The 23,350-nt window shown below is 37.1% G+C and overlaps 1 protein-coding gene across 5 annotated transcripts in view; it reads left to right on the top strand.

Moving 5' to 3' along the window:
• Positions 1 to 23,350, top strand: part of ATP11B (ATPase phospholipid transporting 11B (putative)) — a 70,418-nt gene that overhangs the window by 8,405 nt on the left and 38,663 nt on the right. For all 5 annotated transcript variants that reach the window (XM_065674490.1, XM_065674489.1, XM_065674491.1 and 2 more), the window contains exons 2-11: positions 5,765 to 5,881; positions 6,703 to 6,792; positions 9,030 to 9,110; positions 13,183 to 13,290; positions 13,461 to 13,589; positions 13,738 to 13,841; positions 15,318 to 15,365; positions 17,262 to 17,326; positions 17,897 to 17,978; positions 19,235 to 19,385. In XM_065674490.1, coding sequence (XP_065530562.1) covers positions 5,765 to 5,881; positions 6,703 to 6,792; positions 9,030 to 9,110; positions 13,183 to 13,290; positions 13,461 to 13,589; positions 13,738 to 13,841; positions 15,318 to 15,365; positions 17,262 to 17,326; positions 17,897 to 17,978; positions 19,235 to 19,385 — 975 coding nt within the window. The remainder of the gene's footprint in view (positions 1 to 5,764; positions 5,882 to 6,702; positions 6,793 to 9,029; positions 9,111 to 13,182; positions 13,291 to 13,460; positions 13,590 to 13,737; positions 13,842 to 15,317; positions 15,366 to 17,261; positions 17,327 to 17,896; positions 17,979 to 19,234; positions 19,386 to 23,350) is intronic.

Genomic DNA, 23,350 nt, shown 5'->3' with positions numbered 1-23,350 from the left:
ATGTCAAAAAGCATCTGAGAAAAAGTATCACAGGATCTGTTCATTATTTTTAATTTTCATAATCTGTGTGTCTGAGTATGAACGGGAACATCCTGAAACAAAACAACGAATGAGGAATGTATGGTCGGCATTTAGTTGATTAAATACATTGAATGCGAGAGGATAAGAGTTCTAATAATCCTGTGGCAAAAGTGGAAAGCTTGGAATTCTGTTGAAGACAGCCACAAAAGAATAGCTGTTATAAAGCATTAGGTTTGTTTTATCATATGAAGTCCAAAATGGATTATGCTTTATAAATACTGATTTGGTTTGTAGAGGAGGAAAAGAAAGATAGTTCCTTAATTAATGCAAAGGTGGACTATTTTAAAATTAAGCAGTGTACCTAAATCTCTTAAAATTGCTCACTACTAAGAGAAACTGGGTATATCGGAACCATTTTTGAGAGTGTTATGTTAGAAAGCCTAACTTGCCTGCTCAGCTTGCTTTTGCTTTCTGATTTTATTGATGTTACAAGACCAGTATGTTTGGCATCAGTCACCTGAGTAGAGAAACCGGCACAGGGAAGTATGGTAGCAGTGAATGAGGCCAGTTTAGCTTGCTTGTTATTTATGCAGATAAATAAAGAGAAGATAGGTTGGTTTTTTTTTTTTTTTTTAAATAGGGATTTTCCCAAGTTATTTTTTGTTGGCATTTTGACAAAATAAGGTAAAGTCAGAACAATTTGAGCTGTATGTATCTAGGATTTTGTTCCAAGCACCAATATGACTCTTCTAATTACGGTACTAAGCATTTTTTTACCTTTGTAAAAGGAAGGATTATTGTTTCATGTTTTCTTGGGCCTTGTTTCCTTGAGTGCTTGTTTTCACAAAATAATGTAGTTTGGTCTTGAGTCTTTTAGGAGGCTACAATATAATTTGTTGTCAGATATTAAAAAATGACTGTAGATACAGTAAGCTGGAAGAGGAAGTTGCATGAATAGTGTTTGACTTTTTGTACTGTTTTATCTATTTACTGGAGTGATATTTCAAAGAGGAGGAGCAAATTGCATGGCACTATGTAAACCTCAGGATGCTTCAGCTGATTCGCTGCTTTAATTGTTAGAGCAGTGTTTAAAATTGCTGTGAGAGGCTGTTTCTTCCTTCACCCTAACCTTTGATACAACAAATTCAGTTTGACTACTGCCCAGTTACATGACTGAAAGGATTATTGGCTGCCTGTTTTGAGTACAGACTTACACAGGCTTCTGAAAATGGGTATGGAAGTGTGACTAGATCATCTTATCTAACACAGGGAAAAGTATTCCATGCCTTTGGGGAAACTGCTACTTTCTTTAGCAGCTTTCAGTGCGGTTTTTGAAAGGAGGAAGAGGATGTAATTGAGGCTTCCTTCTTTCAAATGCCTTTCACTGAAAAATGGTCGCATAACAGAAGTTCTTTTAGCAAATGTAATTTTGCCTTCCCCCCCCCCCAAAAAAAAAACTGTGAATGATGAATACAAAACATTTGGGAGATCATGTTAAAATATACTAGCTTTATGCAAGTCATAAGCAAAATCTGCTTGTCACATGATTTGTAATTATCAGTGCATATCTTGTGAAGCTTGCAGCACCAACTGATTTGTTGTGTACTGGTCTCATGTTGCTAATCATAGCTGAAAGACTTGTGGGGTTTTTTTGTCTTATTTAACGGCGTTGAAGAGTACGTGGGGAGGGTGTATGTACATGCATGCTGCCATAAGGTAATAGTGGTATTAAAGAAATGAGTCTGTAGTAGATGGGATATATTACACCAACAAGTTGAGTAAGCATTTTTTCTTTTTTTCTTCTTTTTTTGTTTGTTTGTTTACACTTGTAGGTGTTGGGAGGGCAGTCTCATCCTTTGCACAGTTCTTTTTCATAGTGTTCTTCTCATTTGCTTTTTTCTCCAGTTGCCTAATTTGTTGTTCATGCTGATAATACTTCCTCAGTAGCAATATAAAACTCTTCTTTTTGTTTTATTTACAGTTGATTCATGTAATACACCTGATTAATGAGCCTTAAATATAAAGTTTTGTAATAAACTCAGCTTTACTTGTTATGAAGTAATGATTATGCATTTAGGTAGAAATCACTCCACTAGATAACTGCAGGAAAACTTAACTTTTGTTTAAATATACTGGTGACAACTGAATCTTTTTGCAAGACTCAGAATTTATTTTAGGGATTCTGTATTCATGCTATTTAGCCGCAAAAATCTTTTGACAAGGGCACGTTACCCTGGTTTTGCAGCTGAGTTTGATAATGACATTAGAAAGAGAAAGAGCTGTCCACAAGTGAAATTAGGAAACAGTGGGCTTTCTGTACATCTTTGCTGGCTTGTTCATAGATACATGCTAGGCAGAAATTTGGAGTATAAGTAATTTTTGTGTCAGGAGCAGGATCTGTGTTCATATACAGAAAAGTTCAAGGTATTTCAGTTCTTGAACAATTAAGTTCAATGTCTGTGCACAATCTTCCTTGGAGAGATGCAGAATTAAAATTTCTTTGGAAGATCTGCTTGGTTGCAGTCTCATCAGCTGACTATGTGATGACAGGGGTTTTTGGTAATTTCAAATGATCTTTCATAGTTACAGACATGAAACTTAGGAAATCTGGGTTCTGCTCCCAGCTCTGACTTAATTCCTGCTGTGATTACAGTCAAGTGACTAAGGTTGTTAAGGATGTGTCCTTTTCCAACCACAGCTCTGATAAATGAAGAGGTTTTTGACCCCAGCCTGCCTGGCTTGTGCATTGCCATCTCCATAGATCTGCTGACTGCACAGCTTCTGTGCTTACTCTGTGGAAAATTTCAGCAAAACAGAGTTAAATGTGTCTAGACTGAAATTTTAAGCTGTTTTAAATGCCCAGCTGCACCTGTAAACTCATATGACCAGATATGTGATTTGGAAAATAGATTCCTTGCTTTTAATCAATTGAGTGTGCTTCAGCAGAGGTATTCTATTGATAGAAGTCCTTCTGCAGCCTTGAGTTGTATGGAGGTCTACACTATTCATAATAAAAATGTCACTAAACTCATCAACTTTCAGGTATATAAAAAATTCAGTGATACACTAGTCACTCTGAAATATTTTGTTAACTTTCAGCAAGTGATGTGGAAATTAGTATTTATCGCAAGTGACTGCCTGTTGCTTTCTTTGCTTTGTATGGTTTGGTTGGTTTTTTTTGGTTGGTTGGTTGGTTTGGTTGGTTTTTTTTGATTGGTTGGTTTGGTTGGTTTTTTCCCTTGCTTTACATCTGATTTAGAGTGGAGGGGTTTCAGGCTGTAGAATATGACTTTCCAAAGTGAGGATGTCTGGCAATTTGTGAGTGACAGACATTTTCTGAGAGAAGAGCTGTGTACGTAGTCTTATTAATTAAGCACTTTTTTTCTTGCATGCAAAACACTTTTGTTGTGGCATCTTCTGTATTCATTTGGAAATAATATGTCACTAATGTCAAATATCCAAAATTTTAAAATTTTGTGTCAGCATTTAACAGGTACTTTTTAAAAAAAAACCCACCTTATTTTCATGCTTGTATCTCTTCTCTGAAAGTCATGAGCAGTTATTTTCTTCTTGTTTCTGACATGTATGTATATTTTCCCCTTCATTTTCCCGATCTACTTTTTCTCTCCTTGCTCCATTCTTATCTTTAAACAAGCTTTCACACTGGAGTGTGTGACCAGAGCAGCCTTCCACAGCTTGTCATCTAAAGTTCATTCTCCTTCAAATCTCTTTGAAAAATCCCCTTTCCTTTCTTTCTCCCTTCTTTCTTCTGGACCTCTTCCTTTCTGAAGGAGAATGTTTCTGTAGTAATGATGCCAAATAAAAAAAAAATATATATATATATATATATATATCTGAGAGGATTTTAAAATTAGTCATTTACTTTAAAATGACACCATTCTGAATGTGACCATACCTAACAACCTGTGTTAGAGATAGTCATGAATTAAAGGAAATTCTTGGTTGGTTAAACCGACCGTTTTTTATGTAGCTCGTGCTCGCTGTTCTTCATCCTCTGTAGTTAACTGATACAGAAATATCTTCTGTTGGAGTTCTGTAAAGTGTCAGTTTTTATTTGACACAGATCAGGGTCTGAGCCTGGTTTCACAAGTGGAGCAACACAACTGCAAAGGTAATTTCCTCACCTCTAGTAATGAAATTGGTGATGTCTTTTCACTTGGCATCAAAGAACAAGGAAACTGTATACAGTATAGAGTTGGTTCTAAGATTAGGAATATGTGATGCTCATGCTGAAATTCACCACTTTTTGGACTATCACTGATTCATTATCAAACAACTTAATTTCACTAGCTTGTTACATGTCTTAAAGCTTTTTGTTTTTTATTTTAGTAGTATTTTTGGCCTGAATTATTGCTGGTTTACTGTCTTGCTTATTGTATTTTGCCATCACCTGCTTCTCCAGGTCAGTACATTAGAGCTAGGAAGAGTTCTGGTGAGTCATGTAGCCCCAGGAAAGGCTCAATTAAAGATAGACTTGAATGACCTAGATATAAGCCCTTGTGGTACAGAGACATTGCAACCTTCCCATGTGACTTATTTTGGTTTTTAATTATTTGTTTCTATAAGGAAGGATTTTTTTTCCCTGTTTTTTCAATATCCAAACTTAAGTTTTCCTAACTGCAACTTAAGCCTAGTTCTTCTTCCTTCAGATTACCCCTTTTCTCAGTGGAACACTCTTTTATATATCAGAAGATGTGCTAGTATATCCCAAGTTTCTTCTCCTCTAGGCTAAATGTTTCCGATTTGATTGCCCTTGGCTTTTTAGACTGTCAGCCTTGCATTATATGTCTTGTTTTTAGGATCTCCTGTGGCTCATGGCCCACTCCTCTGGATAGTGTCCAGTTGATTCACAGTGCTTCAGTTGTGGTTCCCACTCCTCCTCCAGCCTCCATAGTGCCAAAGATCATTTTTCTTAATGGGATGATATTACTGACTCACATTAAGCCTGTGATGAGCTGTAGCCTTTTGATTGTCATCTTCAGAACTGTTTATACAGGCTTCTACTCTCTTTTTGTAGATGCAGTCAGTTGTATGTAACTGCTGCCTCTTTCAGTCTTCTGTGTGTATGGTTGGTCAAGGTGATACTGAAAGTTTTCATTTGGAGTTCTTGCTGTCCTGAGGTGGTGTCATCTGCAGATTTAACACCTGTATTCCCCTTTCCGTCCCAGAGACAGTTGATGAAAATACTGACTAGTAGACCTGAAAACAGGGCTTTGGTTCCAAGGGATCTTCTGTTTTGGCAGGGAACTATTGATCAGTATTTCTGAGGGGTTTTTTTGGTGGGTTTTTTTTGGGGGGGGGGGGGTTGGTGGTTTTTTTTTTTTTTTTAATGCTCTGCTGGTGGTGATGTTAGGAAATCACATTTGAGATTAGACAAAATATTAGTTCTTGGAGATAGAACTTGTTTGGGAAAATACTGTTGTCTAGGCACATGCAGATGCTTTTTTTATTTTAAGCTGGTGGGAATCCTCAAAATCCAGTTATTGCAGCATACTAGTATGACTTTTTTCTTAATCTTTTATTTTGATCATAATCTGTTTCATTAGGGTTATCAGGAGGATGGCTGTGAAGACATTAATTTACATGTTAATTTTGTTTCCTATTAAAAAGCCACTATTCTAAAACTGCTGCTTGATACCTGGAAGTCATTTTTCAGGACAAAGATAATTTTACAAAACTACAGTTAATAAAACAGTTTGTTTTTTTTGATTTTGTGTTTTAGGGTTTTGACCCACCACATCAAAGCGATACAAGAACTATTTATATAGCTAATCGTTTTCCCCAGCATGGCCATTATGTTCCTCAGAAGTTTGTGGACAACAGAATTGTATCATCCAAGGTAAGGAGTAAGTTTGGCATGGGAAAGCCACTTGTACTTAAGAAGTTGTGTAGTGAATGTGCATGTGTGTATTATGTCTCATGGTGCATCAACAGTATTAAAAATGAAAGAGGCTAATCTTTTTGGAGGAAAAAGCTAGGTTGTTTCCTGTGTAGTTTTTGCTCTCATGCCTACTTCCTCAGACTTTGACTAAGTACAGAACAATTAATTGTTGGTCAGAATTTTGGAAGAAAAGTAGGTTTTAAACCATTGTTGCCTGTGTCTGGATGTGATGCACAGAACCACTTTTAAAAGGAAGGATGAAGCTGGTTGTGAAGATTTATAAAATGGCCAAAATGTAAGCTAATACTCTGCATAAAATAAATCAGCAATGGACTGCAGTTGCAGATTCCCTCCTAGTGTGACTTTGGATTGAAATCAATAGAACTGATGGTGGGGATGTGTGTTGTCACTGTGGTGTAGGACAAAGTTACAGATACAAGAATTAATTTGTTCTCTGCTACCCAGGATGCAAGCAGACAAATAATTCCAGCTGCTTCTATCCTAGTTGGTAGGAAAATATTTAAAACTGTGACTGTAAAGGCAACCCAGTTGCTGCCCCTGCTTCCCTGCTACCTGCATTTAGAACAACAAAACAACCAACCAACCAAAACAAAACAACCTACCCAGAAACCAAAGGGTACAGTAGTTTTCTGTGAGAGTAGAGCAAGACCAGATGGTTTGAGGGAGGGGATATGGAAAATGAAAAGATTTAGCTGAATTTCACGGAAAAATTGTTCTGTATGTCATAACTGTTCTCTCTCTCTCTTTTTCCCCTTCAGTATACGGTGTGGAATTTTGTTCCAAAAAACCTATTTGAGCAGTTCAGAAGAGTAGCTAACTTTTATTTTCTGATTATATTTTTGGTTCAGGTAAGTTAAATAATACTCAGGAAATTGCAATTTATGTTGTAAATTCTGCCATTGATTTTTGTTCTGTGAATTTAACTTCTCTACTTATGTATTCTGTCTCTAAAAAAACCAGCACATTTGCAGTTTGCCTTGGAAAATAACATAATTTAAAAATAATTGTGTCCAAATTTATGTACTGTCTTTAGGTTTTATCTTCATGAATGCTAATGTATTTAAGGGTGCAGCTTCTAAGTCCATTGCACTGCCAGCACAGGGACTCAACTGTCTGCAGTTTTTAATCCTGTGTCCCTTGTTCTTTCACGTTTAGAAAGAATTAAATTTATAATAGGCTGAAAATTCCTGTGTTGGGAGTTACTAAAATCATACAGTTCTAACTTAGTTGAACAGAATGTATTGTCCATTCCATCTTCCTAGTTAAAAATATTAACTTCGTCATTCCTGTTACAATGTTTTGTGCTGTTTAATATTATAACTTGAGGAATATGGGGGTATGCTGGACATGAAACATAAATGTTACTTAAAGTAACCATAGACAGTGTTGCATTTTTAAGGCTTTTATTTCTTTTCAGTACAAATGTACCACTTCAGTTGATTTTTTTGAGTCATATTCTCTTCAAACTGTTAGACTTTACTAATACCTGGATGATGTCCATGAAAAATTTGGATCTAAAGGCAGAACTACTCAGAGTGTAATCCTTTTCTAGTGGTTTGTGACTCAAGTGAGTGCCCTAATTTGTGTGGGAAATGTGTATATGTCTGTATTCTTGGAAATTAAATGGGAGAAAAGCTGCAGTTGTTTTTGTTCATTTGTTGGGGTGGAATTCTGATTTTATTGAAATCCTGTTTGGAAGTTCATTAGCATCTAATATTCTTTTTTTTATGAGGCAAACGTACCTTTAAAAATTGATCACCATGGTATTTTCTCTGTCATATGAATCTCATGTGACCAGGATGCAGTGGTTGTCATTACCACCGTATTCCACTGTGGATGACAGACCTGAGGCAGGTTTTCATTATATGATTTAAACATGCAGCAAAATTCAGTCCACGTTATTTACCACACTGATGCATGCCAGAAACATGGTGACAGACTGCATTTTGGTCCTGTGAGGCTCCACACCAGTTGTGTGATGCATGTGAGTCCAGCTGTGTAGCAGACAAATGACCATGGTGTTCTGGTGAAAGAGGCAAAAGGAGCAGGCTGCCATCCATGTCACTTCCACTATCACAAAACTTGCTCCATTTTCATGTATGAGCCTCCCTTGAGAAAGGAGGAGAGTGTAGATGGCAAAAATGGCATGGGAACCCCATCCAGCCAAAAATCAGATGCTGTTGGCATGTATTTTCTTGGACAGCGTGCTGCCAAGCTGAAATTGCAGTGCTACAGTTGAAGAACAGACAATATTGCAGGCTAGATCTGATTTTTTTGCTGTGTTCTATAAACAGTTTCAGTGAAGAAAAAAAACAAGCTCATTCATGTGTGGTAAGATGGCATAATCTGTATTCTGTCTGAGGTTCTTGGCTCTTAACAGAGTAAACTTCATGTGTGACTATTTTTTTTCTTCTTTAATGGTTCCCAAAGCAATGCCACAAGTCTCAGGTAAAGTGGATCAAATAGATGTCTGTGGTTTTGAATTGTTATTGTGTATATTTTCTTTACAGCACTTGACCATGTTGTTTTTTATCTGCAGCCGAGGCAAACCACTAACATCCCCCCCACATACAGAGTTTTAGTGTACACACTGCACTTTTGGCATGCCAGCAGTAATAGCACATATTGAAAAACTGCATGTTAACTTGATGAAACCAGACAGGAGCAGTCTAAGAAAGTGTTTTCTAGTATCTAAGCTGTTGTAAATTACTATTTTTAACTTTATTTTCATTTCTGAAGTGGATGTTGTTATACTTTACATTGCTCTTAAGCAGTAGATTGTGTGGAGTATTGAAACAGCTTCACAAAATCTAGGTTTCCTTCCTTTGTAATATACTTTTGAATTCATCTTTGTAGGATGAAAACATGCTAAGGACTCTTAGAATTGGCACGTGCTACAAATGTGACTGAGTGTTCTCTGCCTTAAAACCTTTGTTTGCATCATTATTAACATCGTCAGGAACTGAGTTTTGCTTCAGAAATACTGCAGGAAGTGCAGTAAAAATACTCACAATGAGGAGTTTGAAAAAAATTGCAATTATAAAAATAAAACTGGGTCTAATTTTTATATTTTCCTCTCTCCTAGCTCATGATAGATACCCCTACCAGTCCTATTACCAGTGGATTGCCATTATTCTTTGTCATAACTGTGACAGCCATAAAACAGGTAAAGGGAAAAAAAACCTTGTAGCACAAAGACTTTCTAAGGTAAAATTACTTAACAGAGTTTGACCAACATATTGTTTATATACTAAAAATAAATAAAAAATGTGTCATTCTTACAAAGGATTTTATATTTAACATCTCTTGTTAGATGCTTGAACTTGAGCATTTTGGTTAGTCGTCAAGCAGTGACTCACTATGGTACCCTCAAATGGACAGTGAATGACTGTCAGACAGCATTCTTGTCTAAGCATTACATGTCACTTGTTATAAGACCTTTTCTGAAAGCTCCTCACTTATTCTTTTGGCACACCTCGCTACATATTAAAACCAATCCTCACACACTGAGAGCTTGGGTAGATTAAGCAACCTGTGTTTGTCAGTAGTTAAAAGGCAAATTTTGCCCCAAGGAGTATGTTTCATGATATAAAATGTATATTAACTGTAATCCTGTACCAGGTAAAGATCCAGTTTAGAAAGCTTCTGGTTTTTGTTTTGTTTTTCTTTGATTACATAAAACATTTTGGAGTGCTTTATGGTGCTTGAAATAACAATAATCTTCAAAGTATGAGTTTAATAGAAATTTTCTTCAAGCACCATACCATATCCTACTAAGACCTAGATGCCCTGGAAAGAGAATGTTAAAAAAAAAAAAAAAAGAAAAGAAAAAAAAAAGAAAAAAACAGAAAAAGAAAAGTCTTCTGTTTTCTTTAAACCCTTAGAGCAAGAAGAGAAAGAAACAAGCACATAAATAAGGAGGTCATGTGGATAAAACTATAACTTCTTCTGCAGGGAGGTAATTTTCAGGAATTATCCCTTTCCAAGGGTTTGACAATGCTGTCTGGGGAAAAGATGCAGTCATAGCAACTGAAAAGTAAGCAGGAGATTGTTACAGACCTACAGCTGGAATTTCAATTTGTTTTGTGCCAGTAACACCCAAAGCCAACCTGAAATAGGGCAAGGTAAAAATAACTCTAGCTTTCAAGTGGATAGAATGATGTTTGGAGCAGAGGGAATCTTAATGCTGGAGTAATATGTGAATTAACATTTCCTCTTATTTCTGTGCAGTGTGTATGTATAGAGTGCCCTAATGCTATTCAGTTGCACCATCACCCCCAAAAATCGCATATTCAAGAGCTGTGGCAATAAGTAGGCAGTAGAAAATATCCGTTAAAGCCATGTGAACTGAAAGATTGTGCAACTTAGTTACAAGGGTTTGGTTTTTTTTTTTTTTTCCCAGAAAGAAGTTGGACTTGTGTAAGTCTAAAATAGTCCAAAATAAACTTATCACCGCCTTGTTTCCAGATGTGCAGTCTTGTGTTGGGAAGTTTAAGTATCTTACTGTCGATTGTAAAGAGCAGATTCTGGCATTTCTTCTAGAAGTTTCAAATCATTCATGACTTGCTAAGCAACACAGGTTTTCTGACTATCTTAATCTCTCTGCAAGAATTATTGGAACCACCTAAACTGCTGTAATGGACTCTTAACATTTATCCTACCTGCCACAAAGTAGGCAAACGGTGTTCACAAGCTGTTATCTTGGAAAGACAATTCACTGTGCTATTTCCAACAGGCTGTCCTGAGAAAATAAAGAAAGATAAATCTGCTGTTGGAATACAGAAAATAGCCAGTATGGTCTCAAAACCAGCTCCCAATTCCTCAAACCAGAAGTGGAATAGGAAGCAGATTTTAGGGGAAGAAACTCCTTCTGAAAGCTGCGATGCACTGGTTCTGTACAAAGTTTCAGCAAGATAAATGTTAAACTATAACCTTTTAGTATCTTAAAAAGATGAAGGGGGAAAAATAGAAGCATTAACTGTATGCAGGTTTGAGAAGCTTAGTAGTGGGTATAAAAACTCTCCTCTTTCCAGAAGGCCAGTTAATGTGGCACCTCTAGCAAAGCTCAGCTTTACTTTACTCTCAGCCAAGGTGATTGAACTTTCTCTTCTTAGCAGTGTAATTGCACCTTGGTCAGAAGGACGTACAAGACTGCAAAGTGATGCAATTCATGCTGTGTCATTTTGTCGATCTTGTTAGCCAGAGCGCTTTCCTCCTTACACTTCTGAAGATGCCTGTGCAGTCCTCAGAGGAGTCCAAAATTACAAAATAAATAAAACAAAAATGAAAGTTGAAAATAAAACCACAAACAAAATTGAACAAAATAAAGAGATTTCCTAAGGAACTTTCAAAAACTTAGTCCATTTCAATAGGTTCATAGGTGTTTAGCAAATAAGCCGACTGGGCATAGATGTTTCCACAAATGTCAGGTTAACTGCAAGTTTTGATTAAATATAGGCCTACTGAGAACAAAAAACTGCTAATATAATATGCAGGCCTGTTTGTTTTTTTGTTTTGTTTGTTTTTCTCTAAGTACACTGAAGCAGTTATTCAAGTAGGAGTTAAGAATATAACATAATTGAGGGTTTTAAATCTTTTGTTTCTGTTCATGCAATTAAGCAGCATTCCCTGTACTCCTATTGAATATTTCTTTTTCGCAGTGTTTTTGCAGTATTTGCAAGTGAGGATAAAACACTCAAAAATGCTGCAGTAGGTAAATTTTGGGGAGATTGAAACTGACTGCAGTAAGTTAAGAATTCCCTGGTGTGAGGTGTCACACTTGTGTTTTAGACAATAGGGGTCATATGGAGAAAGCGCTGGAATCTGTACTTTCTAAAGAAGATTTAATTTCAGTTCTTTGCCAAATGCCCATATTGTGCAGCTGTTCAGGTTTATGAGACAAATGCCCCAAGGTTACTGTATGTTAGTTAAATCCTTGTTTTCTTCTGTCAGTCACCTTTAACAAGGAGCTGTAGGTAATGACTTGCTTTTTCATATTGATCAGGAAAGATTCTTGAAAAAGTGTTAGGGGTTTGAGGATTCTGACTTCCCAGTATCTCTCTGTGTGGCTGCTATTCCTACACACTTAATTATTTAGTTTTAAGCAGTTGGCTTATAAAGCTTAAAAACTTACAAAGCTAGAATTGCAAAACTATACTTTTAACATGCTAAATTCATCATATAAATTTCCTGCAAATTCCAGTCAACTGCACAATTCCATAAACTCCATCTGCATTAGTACTCTATGTATTACAACATTCACATAATGTTTGTAACATTCTAGGATGAATTTGGATTATGCACACTTCCAAGGAAGTGGTTTTAACTCTTTCACATGTTTTTATACCTGCAGAAAAGTATTTTGGAAAATGTCTTTATAACTGCAAACGTGTTGCAGGAGTCTTGACAGGATGTAAAAGCCTTTGAACTTCCTGCATAGGCTGATCCACTTCTTGTGCTTCCTCATGGGGCTTTCTAAACAGTACCAAGATTGTTACTGACAATCAGGCTACAAGATTAAATAAGCAATGTATTGTTTAGGAAAATTGGAGAGGAATAATATTCCTGGATTCACTCATAAATGTTTGCATGTGTTTGAGTGGGGAAAAGGGTGTTTAAAGACATGCCAGCTATTGGGTAAAGGAAAACTGCTTAATTTATCCATTAAAAAACTCACTTGCTGAGAACTGTTGCATTAGGACTCAAAGAACTAAAACTTTTTCAGTCATCTTCTCTTGCTGTACATCATGTTGTACAAAATGAAGAAATCTTAAGATTTCATGCATAGGCTGTGGCAGTAACTATAGTGTTATATGTTATGATGTGAGGAAATAATTTCAGTCTGTTATTTCTCTTAAACCAAAAACACCACAAAAAAACCCTTAGAAGTCACTGTTGCCAGTTTTGTATTATATTAATCCATACAGATAAAAGATTGAATTGATGCCTGTTCATCTCATCTGCAGAAAATGTTACTGCCTGTTTGTTTTGACAGAACATGGGACTGTTAAGTTTTTTCACTACTTTTGCTACTTTATTTGCCCTTACTTGTGTAAAGTGAGTGAAAATTAAGAGGTTTCCCGTATTCTTGAGTAACTGCTGTAGTAGAAGCTCAACAGAAATGAGTAACTGTATTCAGGCTGTACAGGAAGTACTTTGAAGAACATTTGCTTGGAAGATACTTGTTATTCTTTGTAGGTTTCTTGTTTAAAAAGTAAATTTGTGTGTGTTTTCCACAGGGTTATGAAGACTGGCTACGACACAAAGCAGACAATGAAGTGAACGGTGCTCCAGTGTATGTTGTTCGAAGTGGTGGCCTTGTTAAAACTAGATCTAAAAACATTCGGGTATGTGCCTAAGGACAAATTGAAAATTGTGTTTCTGTTGCATAGCTGATGTTCTTCTTCCATTAGTAGTCATTGTGGCCTGTTTCATCATGATTCAGTAACAATGCTGAAATGAATTCTCTTTTAAAACTCTGTATTAAAGCGCTTCTCTTTTGTGTTCACTTAATTAGGTGGGGGACATTGTCAGAGTAGCCAAAGATGAGACTTTTCCTGTTGATCTGGTGCTTCTGTCATCTGATCGAGTGGACGGTTCATGCCATGTTACTACTGCAAGTTTGGATGGAGAGACCAATCTTAAGGTCTGGGTTACCATTATGAAATAGAATGTAGTTGATTTGCTCTGCCATTTTTATTTTAGACTGTTGAAATAACTGCCCCCTCACACACACACCACCCCCTCCAGCCCCATAGTCCTTTATATTTAATTTAGTGGACACTGTTTTACAGACACATGTTGCAGTCCCAGAAACAGCAGTGTTACAGTCGGTTGCCAACCTGGACAAACTTGTAGCTGTTATAGAATGTCAGCAGCCAGAAGCGGATCTATACAGGTATCACCTTATTAGTAAATATTTTGAAATTAAATCAAAATGAGGTGTTTAACAGTAGGAATATTATGTGTCTTGCTGGGATTAAAATAGCTTCATATATCTGCTTAAATTTTAGATTTTAATAATTAGCATGTTTATACATATGAACTTAGTGAAAATTGCAACTGAGAAGTTAAATTTGAGGATTTCAATAGTAAATCAAAATTGTTGGATAATATTTGTCTTTTGTGTTTTAATCATGACGCTTAGGTACATTTCTGTTCTAACCAGTAAACTTGTTTCCAGATCTTAAAAAATTAAATGGCATATGAATCTGAGCAGGTTAGAGAAAGGGTTGCATAAAGTTCTGCCTACGCAGTATATTTTTCTTAATAGAATTCAGCCAAACTGTAGCAAATTCTTGTAAGCTTACGTTAATTCTAAGGATATGTGTTTGTCACATTTATTTTGCTTATGGTTAAAAGCAGATTTTAACTCCATTTTTCAGCAGCAAAACTTCAGATTAAAAACAGTGGTATCTGACTGTGCTACATTTTGGCTTTTAACATCAGCGAGCAATGACCTAGACTCAATAAAAGAGCGTTATAGGTAAAGAAGTTACATTCCCATTGAAATTTCTCCTGAATTGTATAATGGAAAATGGTAGCAGTCAAGTAGCTGTTTTCAAGATCCAAGTATACACAGCAGCAGTTCTTAAGTAAGCTTTCAGATCTTTGAGAAATATTAGATTCTTAAAAGCCAGGATACTTAATTTGAACAGCTGTTGAAATATTTGCCAGGTTCAATGTGTAAGAACATCAAGTTAAGGTACAGTTACTATAGAAGCTGGGGTCATGCTAAATGTGCTAGTGTCAGATTTTAAAAGCAAGTAGATCAGTTTTGTTAAATGAAAAATTACTAGTTCTGATGGCTAATATGCTTACGTGTATTTGTTGAGGAAGTTCGGGTTAGATATAAGGAGAAAGCTCTTTACTGTGAGAGTGGTGAGGCTCTAGAATGGGTTGCCCAAGGATGTTGTGAATGCGCCATCCCTGGCAGTGTTCAAGGCCAGGTTGGACAGAGCTTGGGTGACATGGTCTAGTGTGAGGTGTCCCAGCCCATAGCATGGGAGTTGGAACTAGATGATCTTAAGGTACTTTCCAACACTAACTCTTCTATGGTTCTATGATTATTTGTTATTGAAACATGAAGAAGTCACAGTCTGTTTTAGCAAAGAAATATAATCTTTTGTGGCTTTATTATTGAAACCTAATAGGCTTCTCAAATGACTGTTCTTTTGAAGGATAAATGTTTCTGTTGTAAAATATATTTTGTAAAATTACTGCCAGTGTTGCCATATAGGTTAAGTTTGATTGTTAATAAAAGTTGATTATTTTGTACTTGTGAACCACTAATGACTTTTTTTGTAACAGAGGAGGTTTTTATATTTTTTGAGTCTTTGTGTAGGTATTCCTAACGCATGGCCATCTTTCATAGGTTTGTTGGAAGAATAACTATAAGTCAACAAATTGAAGAAATTGTAAGGTAATTAAAATTTTGTAAGATTAATATTTAGAACTGATGGAGTTGATTAAAATGACCAACATAAGAAAGAGTTACTGTTGAATATGTGAAAGGAGGGGTATTTTTACTGTAAGTATCAATTGTAGCTGCATACTTAAATGGAGATGAAAAAAATTAGTTAAGAAAAGTTCATTACTACGTTTTGTGCAAAACTGTTGTTTATCAGAGTCACTGAGGAGATGTTTTTGCATTTGAAATTCCTAAAAATTTGTTGTAACTAAATTCCTGAAATTTGTTTTAAGAAAGCCTCTGCTACAAATGTGTAGCTTTTAGTATATGTTTCACACTACCATACTACCTGGACTGTACAGTTAAATCCTTGCATCTGTAATAGTCAACACATAACTGTGGATTTAGTCATATGCTCACAACCTTTCCCTGTCAGTCATAGCAAGTAGCATACACCTAAACAAACACATGTGAAAATATAAAATACAAAAAGAGATGTGAAGCCACTTACACATCCATTTATGGACTTCCTCAAACGTTGCTAATTGTGGTGGGTCGGCTCCAGCTAGCAGCCAAGTATCCACACAGCTGTTCATTCACTTCCCACCATCACAATAGGACAGGAGAGAAAAGAGGAAGAACAGGAGTAAGAAAGGTCAGGGTTTAAAATAAAGACAGGGAAATCACTTTGAAGAAATGACCAGACTTTCAGGAATATTCAGCATTCAAGTTAGTTAACTGGTTTGTATTTTGGGTTTTTCAGACTGGTTTTACAAACTCCAAAAATACTTGAATCCAGAAATACACATTTAGTCCCTTTTAGTTCAAATTATCAGTTAAAGTTTGAGTCTTGCCTAAAATATTCACATATGTACATGTAATTTAAATAGCCTATCATAATCTGTGTGCAGAATTGATGCACACAGTATTTGTAGTGGTAACTGTCACATTTGTGGTAATGCTTAAGTTAAATATTAACTGTGGGGGGTGAGGTGTGCGTTTGGGTTATTTTTAGTAACTCTGAGTTACGCTTTCAAATTAAAAATGCTTTGTTAAGATAATCATGGACTGCCTGTGGTACAGCTGATGGAAAAGTAAGACAAACCCAAGGGCTTGTATGCTGTAGCACTTGGTATATGATCTTGGAATTCCTTTGCTTATACCCAGTATGTCACCCTGGCCACCGCAGTTCAATTTCTGCTTTCATTTGAAACCCTGGCAAAAATAGTGAATTTTTAATTATTTTTTTTTTTTAATTATTTCAAACTGTCAGTTTCTAAAGATGATACAGCCACTGGAGTAGAAGAAATCGCTCTAACCTAATATGAGCCTTGATTCTACCTGGACCTTTATTTTCACAACATTGTTTACAGCTAACTTAGCAAATGGAATGAATGTAAATTATGATAAAATTGTGTTGTGATAGATTCCCTCCACCCCCACCCCCTCCATGTTGAATAAATTTTACTCTTGTATTCGAAAGCAGCACTGTTGTGGTGGTTTAGTGTCCATCTAGTTGTTTCTCTGATATTAATAACTTTTTAACTTGTTAGATCGTTTCAGTTTGACAGAGGGGTAGAAGTAAGATAGGTTAATAAACCAAACCTAAAACAGCACTCCTGCACTATGATTTAGCTCATTCACTAATTATGGGATACTGAACAGTGGTGGGAGAGGATGGCACTGACCAAAGGAGGCATGAAAGGAAACCAAGAGCACTGTGGAGATATGTAGGTGAGATATGGTAAAAGGGGTAAGAGCATTGAAGATGGACCTAAATGGGTGTGCAGTTATAGTTGTTGCAGTGGAAATTCATAGAGGGTATAGGACAAATTTGCATAGGAAACTGGATTTCACGTAATATAAAACAACTAATTTTTAAGTGATGATATTTCTATTTCTTTTTAGACCTCTTGGGCCTGAAAGTCTCTTACTTCGTGGAGCAAGATTAAAAAACACTAAAGAAATATTTGGTTTGTAGACATCTAAATATTTAAAGAGTATTCTCTTCTTAAAGCATACTGATGAACTGTGGTTTAATTCTACTTGCACTGAAAAAATTGTCATAATCTTGCTGTTACCTGAAGGAATATGATTATAGATGAAAGTAATGATATTATGCTGAAAAATCTCTAAGGATATAAAGTTCCGGCTTTGCTCTGTGCTCAAGTGAAAATACTTGATGTGGTTTGATAAAGGAATAACTTAACTACAATGTGTAAAGGACTGTTTTTACTGTTACCCATTTTTCAACATGTTCTCCTGAGACTTACCATTCTGATTTCCATAAAATACATATTGAAGAGCAGTACAGTCATAATCATGAACAGCATATTTGTAGGTGTTAAAATTAGTTCAGTAGTACTGTTTTACTATAATAGAGTATTGCAAATACTTAATACTGTCTCACTATTGTACTGAAGTAAACACAAAAGTAGTATCACCTCTTGATTTTATCCTATGTTTCTTAAAACAAAAAATTATGCAAACTGTATATATGCAGAAAATAAGGTATAACCCTTTCCCCTCCCATTCCTTCCCAGGTGTTGCAGTGTATACAGGTATGGAGACAAAGATGGCATTAAATTACAAGAGTAAATCTCAGAAACGGTCAGCAGTAGAAAAGTATGTTTATGTTCTAATATCTTTCTTATTTGTAGAGTCTTAACTTAGATTTTGCTTAGTAACTTTAAAACCCTGAAGAACTTGTCATTGGGTTGTAAGCAAGGGAAGAGAAGCTAATTGCTTTGCCTTCAGGAAGCTCTGAAGAGCTTCTTGATTTTTCATCCTTTATTGATTCTTTCACTAGCATACGAAGTTGAAATACCCATGCTTAAAAGAGGACTAAAGTGGGAAAAGTTCAGGTTTATTTTTTAGATGTGGAGATTATTTAATGATAGAAGAAGTGCTTTTTGAACTAGATGCTTAGAGATAGTTTTCACAACAGGTCCCAGCCTCCTCTCTTCTCTGCATCCTTTACTGTAAAACTGCATCATGCCTTTAAAGAGGATGGATTGAAATGAAGTCTTAATTACTTAAAAATCTTTGTTCTGAATTGTAGTATTTGATATAATGGAAAATAGCTTTGTTTCACATAGTCCAAAGGATATATAGCCTAGCCAGATGCGTTTTGCAATGAATCTTGCTTCTAGCACAAGTTGAGGGTTCAGTTTAAAATATCTTTGTGTGTAGTTATGGGATAGGTGTTATTATAATAGAGATATATATGTTGAACCTCGTGAAGTATGTTAAGAGGAAAATGGAATTCTGGTATGTTGCCTTTATTCCACTTACTTAAAAACTGAGATAGCCGTCCAGCATTCTTTTGCAAACACAGTATTGAACTATAGAATGCACAGGAAAAGTTCAGTCATCAAAGCAAGGAGTGGAAAGGTGGTTTGGCTAGCATTACAGAATATAGAGGCAAGTTCGACTATATCCTGGTATAGCAGTGGCTGGGTTAAATATTCAGATGCACATGCCAGTACTCTTCTAACTGAAGAAAAAGGTGCAGCCTTGGACTTCCAGTGTGGTGTTTGACCTGCCTTCACAGCCTTGCTAGATACTTGTGGAAGAAGAGAAGGATAAGTCACTCACGAAACTCTTGGACAAGTGTCACACAAGTCAGCTGTTGGGGTATTCTTGCACCTTAATCTAGTCTACATATTGCTGTGTATAGACTATACTGTAGTCAAATGTAGGATTTCTTTTTCACTTCTGTTGCTTGCTTGTGATGTAGAAACTATCCATATTGAACACAGGGTACTTATTAATTTTTTTTTTTAATTGTCCAGTTAACCACAGTTTGTCAACAGATTAAGTAAAATAAACTGAAATTGTTTGGTTTTGGGTTTGTTTGGTTTTATCTTGCTTCTTTGTAGGTCCATGAATTCCTTTTTGATTATATATCTAATAATCCTCCTCTTTGAAGCCATTCTGAGCACTATTTTAAAGTATGCATGGCAAGCTGAAGAAAAATGGGATGAGCCTTGGTATAATGAAAAAACAGAGCATGAAAGAAACAGCAGTAAGGTAATGTAGTTCTAACCAATTGCATATCTGAGGAACCCTCAACCACTATATACTCAATGTGATATTATATCTATGTTCTTGGATTTAGGCATAACTGCCACATAATCCACTTGCAAATTTGTGTCCTGTTGTCTCAGTATTTTTGAGAGAGTCTTATGTAGTCTCACTCTTGTGTAGAAATATCTTACCTCTGCTAATGGTTGGACTTTTTCTTTCTTTATGAAAAGACCAAGCTTTTTGAAAATTTTGGGTCTTACTAGGACATATTTCTGATGTTCTATGTTCTTATTATAGATACGCTCTTTTGGGTATCTCCTGTCATTCCTTAAATAAAAAAAGATGGTTGTCCTTGTGCATGTTCCATTGCAGTGATTTCGCAGTCCAGACTTTCTGTGATGTTGAGATTGTTCAGACAATTTTGTAAGGCAATTTTATTCAAGCCTCTGCTTGCCTTCTCACTTTTCTGTAAAGACTGGATGGGCACTTTGAAGAGTTCCATAAGTCTGCAGTTCTGAGAAGTGTCATTTTTTTCTTAATTATCTTTTTTATTTTTTTAAATAATTCTGTATTTTCCTGTATTCTGCTTTATTTTTGATTTCTGTACAAGTCTACCTTCTACCAAAGCAGTTCTTGAGCGGGCAGAATAATTGGAAATCCAGTTTCAACATGTGAAGTAGTGTCAAATACTTTTAATACCCACACCCTCTTCTTCTCCAAGAGACTGGAGAATTGAATGTGCTTACTAGGGGCCATGTGTGCGGAGAGGTCCAAATCACGAGTCAGGAGAGTTCTGTTCTGCTTTCCAAGTAGAGTGCAATTTACAGTTAGTACACAGTGGTTCAGGAAGGAAAAAAGTAATTCGAGAATGTCTTTGATTCAAGGAGAGTTACAAGTTTACTGGCATTTTTGTAAAACATGCAACTTTCTCAGAAGCTTTGTCATGCAAAGTGTTTTTGTGGTTAAACCACAGCATTGAGATGTTTTTCCAGTTAATTTAGAATTACTAACTCAGGTCATCACTACAGTTACCAAATACTTTTCAATATATTCTAAAATTATCTTGTCTGAAAGTATCACTGTTGAAAAGTACTAAATTAAAAGTTTTGAAATTATTTAGTGACTTTGTTTTTATTACCTCCACCCACTTAACACACTTTCAACTATTGAAGTGGTCAGTAAAGTAAATTCTTGGTTTCTCTTAATTTGAAGTAGTTGCTATGTAAGTTTGACTAGCCTGTGGAGCTTTTTCAGTTCTGAATAGAATGGGATATACTCAATCTTTCCATTCCTTTACCTTTGCCTTTAGGAGCATGCAGAGCCATCTGTGTTTCTGCAGTGTCACTCTCCTTCTACCATGTCTTTGTTTTTCTCTCTCCCTTGTTCACTTCCGCAGTCTGCTTTGCATTTCTCAATATGCTGACATCCTCACTTGGAGTGCTTTCTCTGTTCATCTCTCCTATATCATGCCGATTGCTATTTAAAAGACAGTGCTTGAAGAAACTTGCTAACCTTAGTAATTGTCCTTTCTTATAGAATCATAGAATAGTTAGGGTTGGAAAGTACCTTAAGATAATCTAGTTCCAAACCCCCTGCCATGGGCAGGGACACTTCGCACTAAACCATCTCACCCAAGGCTTCATCCAAACTGGCCTTGAACACTGCCAGGGATGGAGCACTCACAACCTCCATGGGCAACCCATTCCAGTGCCTCACCACCCTAACAGGAAAGAATTTCCTCCTTATATCCAGTCTAAACTTCCTCTGTTTAAGTTTTAACCTGTTAACCCTTGCCCTGTCACTACAGTCGCTAATGAAGAGTCCCTCCGCAGCATCCCTATATGCCCTCTTCAGATACTGGAAGGCCGCTATGAGGTCCCCACGCAGCCTTCTCTTCTCCAGGCTGAACAGCCCCAACTTTCTCAGCCTGTCTTCATACGGGAGGTGCTCCAGTCCCCTGATCATCCTCATGGCCCTCCTCTGGACTTGTTCCAGCAGTTCCATGTCCTTTTTATGTTGAGGACACCAGAACTGCACACAATACTCCAGGTGAGGTCTCACAAGAGCAGAGGGGCAGGATCACCTCCTTCGACCTGCTGGTCATGCTCCTTTTGATGCAGCCCAGGATACGGTTTGCTTTCTGGGCTGCGAGCGCACACTGCCGGCTCATGTTCATTTTCTCATCGACCAGCACCCCCAAGTCCTTCTCCGCAGGGCTGCTCTGAATCTCTGCCCAACCTGTAGCTGTGCCTGGGATTGCTCCAACCCAGGTGTAGGACCTTGCACTTGGCATCAGCCCACCTCACAAGCGTGTCGAGGTCCCTCTGGGTGACATTCCTTCCCTGCAGCCTGTCAACCGAAGCACACAGCTTGGTGTCATCAGCAAACTTGCTGAGGGCGCACTCAATCCCATTGTCCATGTCAGTGAAGAAGATGTTAAACAAGACCAGTCCCAACACCAGTCCCTGAGGGACACCACTTGTTACTGGTCTCCAGACGGACATTGAGCCATTGACCACAACTCTTTGTGTGTGGCCATCCAGCCAGTTCTTTATCCACCGAGTGGTCCATCCATCAAATTGATATCTCTCCAATTTAGAGAGAAGGATGTGGTGTGGGACAGTGTCAAATGCTTTGCACAAATCCAGGTAGATGACGTCAGCTGCTCTACCCCTGTTCATCAGTTCTGTAGCCCTGTCATAGAAGGCCACCAAATTGGTCAGGCAGGATTTCCCCTTAGTGAAGCCATGCTGGCTGTCACCAAGCACATTGTTGTTTTTCATGTGCCTTAGCATGCCTTCCAGGAGAATGTGCTCCAAGATTTTGCCAGGCACAGAGGTGAGACTGACTGGTCTGTAATTCCCTGGGTCTTCCATTTTCCCCTTCTTGAAAATGGGGGTTATATTTCCCTTTTTCTGCTCGTTGGGAACTTCACCTGACTGCCATGATTTTTCGAATATGATGGCCAGTGGCTTAGCAACTTCATTTGCCAACTCCTTCAGGACCCGGTGATGGATTTCATGAAGTCCCTTGGGCTTATGCGCATTCAGATTTTTAAGATGGTCTCGAACCAGATCCTCTCCTACAGTGGGCCCAAGGTCTTCATTCTCACGGTCCGTGCACCTGCCTTCCAAGACTTGGGTGGTGCGGTTAGAGCCTTTGCCAGTGAAGACCGAGGCGAAGAAGTCATTCAGAACCTCAGCCTTCTCCAAATCCAGGGTAGCTAGCTCTCCCTTGAGCTTCCTCAGGGGGCCTACATTGTCCCTAGTCTGTTTTTTATTTGCTACGTACCTGTAGAATCCCTTCCTGTTATCCTTAACATCCCTAGCCAAGTTTAATTCTAACTGGGCCTTAGCTTTCCTAATCTGGTCCCTAGCTACCCAGACAACATCCCTGTGCTCTTCCCAGGCCGCCTGTCCTTGCTTCCACTTTTTGTAAGCCTCTTTTTTCATTTGAATTTTCCTCAGCAGCCCCTTATCCATCCAAGGAGGTCTCCTGGCCCTCCTGCTGCACTTCCTTCTAGTTTATCTCAGTTTATCTTCTCTTAAATGAATTACTGCTCTTTGTCTGTCTCTTACTTAGTTTGGAAGATCTCTTAAGGCACAGAACTTCCTTAGTTTTTGTCAGACACCTTAATTATTGGTACTGACTTAGTATACTAAGTGATTATAGCAGTGTTCTAATTCAGAAGAGCAGACATTATTTAGCTTTGCAGACTTTATGCTCCCTTTCTTCAAAATGTTCTCCTACACTAGTATAAGACTCTTCCCAAAGTATGATTTAGATACGGTTTTCTTTGCAAATCAGAGACTTCAAATAGACTAATATTGCATTTCAGAGTTTTTTGAAATTATCGTACCTAATAAATAGAAATTTCTGTCCTATTATGGAGCCTTTTACTTGAAACATCTATGGTTGTATACAATGATTAAAGAAGCGTAAAAGAAGCCTTTGCCATTGAAATCCAC

This window comes from Lathamus discolor, chromosome 3, assembly GCF_037157495.1.
Source record: "Lathamus discolor isolate bLatDis1 chromosome 3, bLatDis1.hap1, whole genome shotgun sequence".
Classification (NCBI taxonomy): Eukaryota; Metazoa; Chordata; class Aves; order Psittaciformes; family Psittacidae; genus Lathamus; species Lathamus discolor.
Note: the sequence above shows the minus strand (reverse complement) of the source record. Positions and strands in the feature narration are given on the sequence as shown.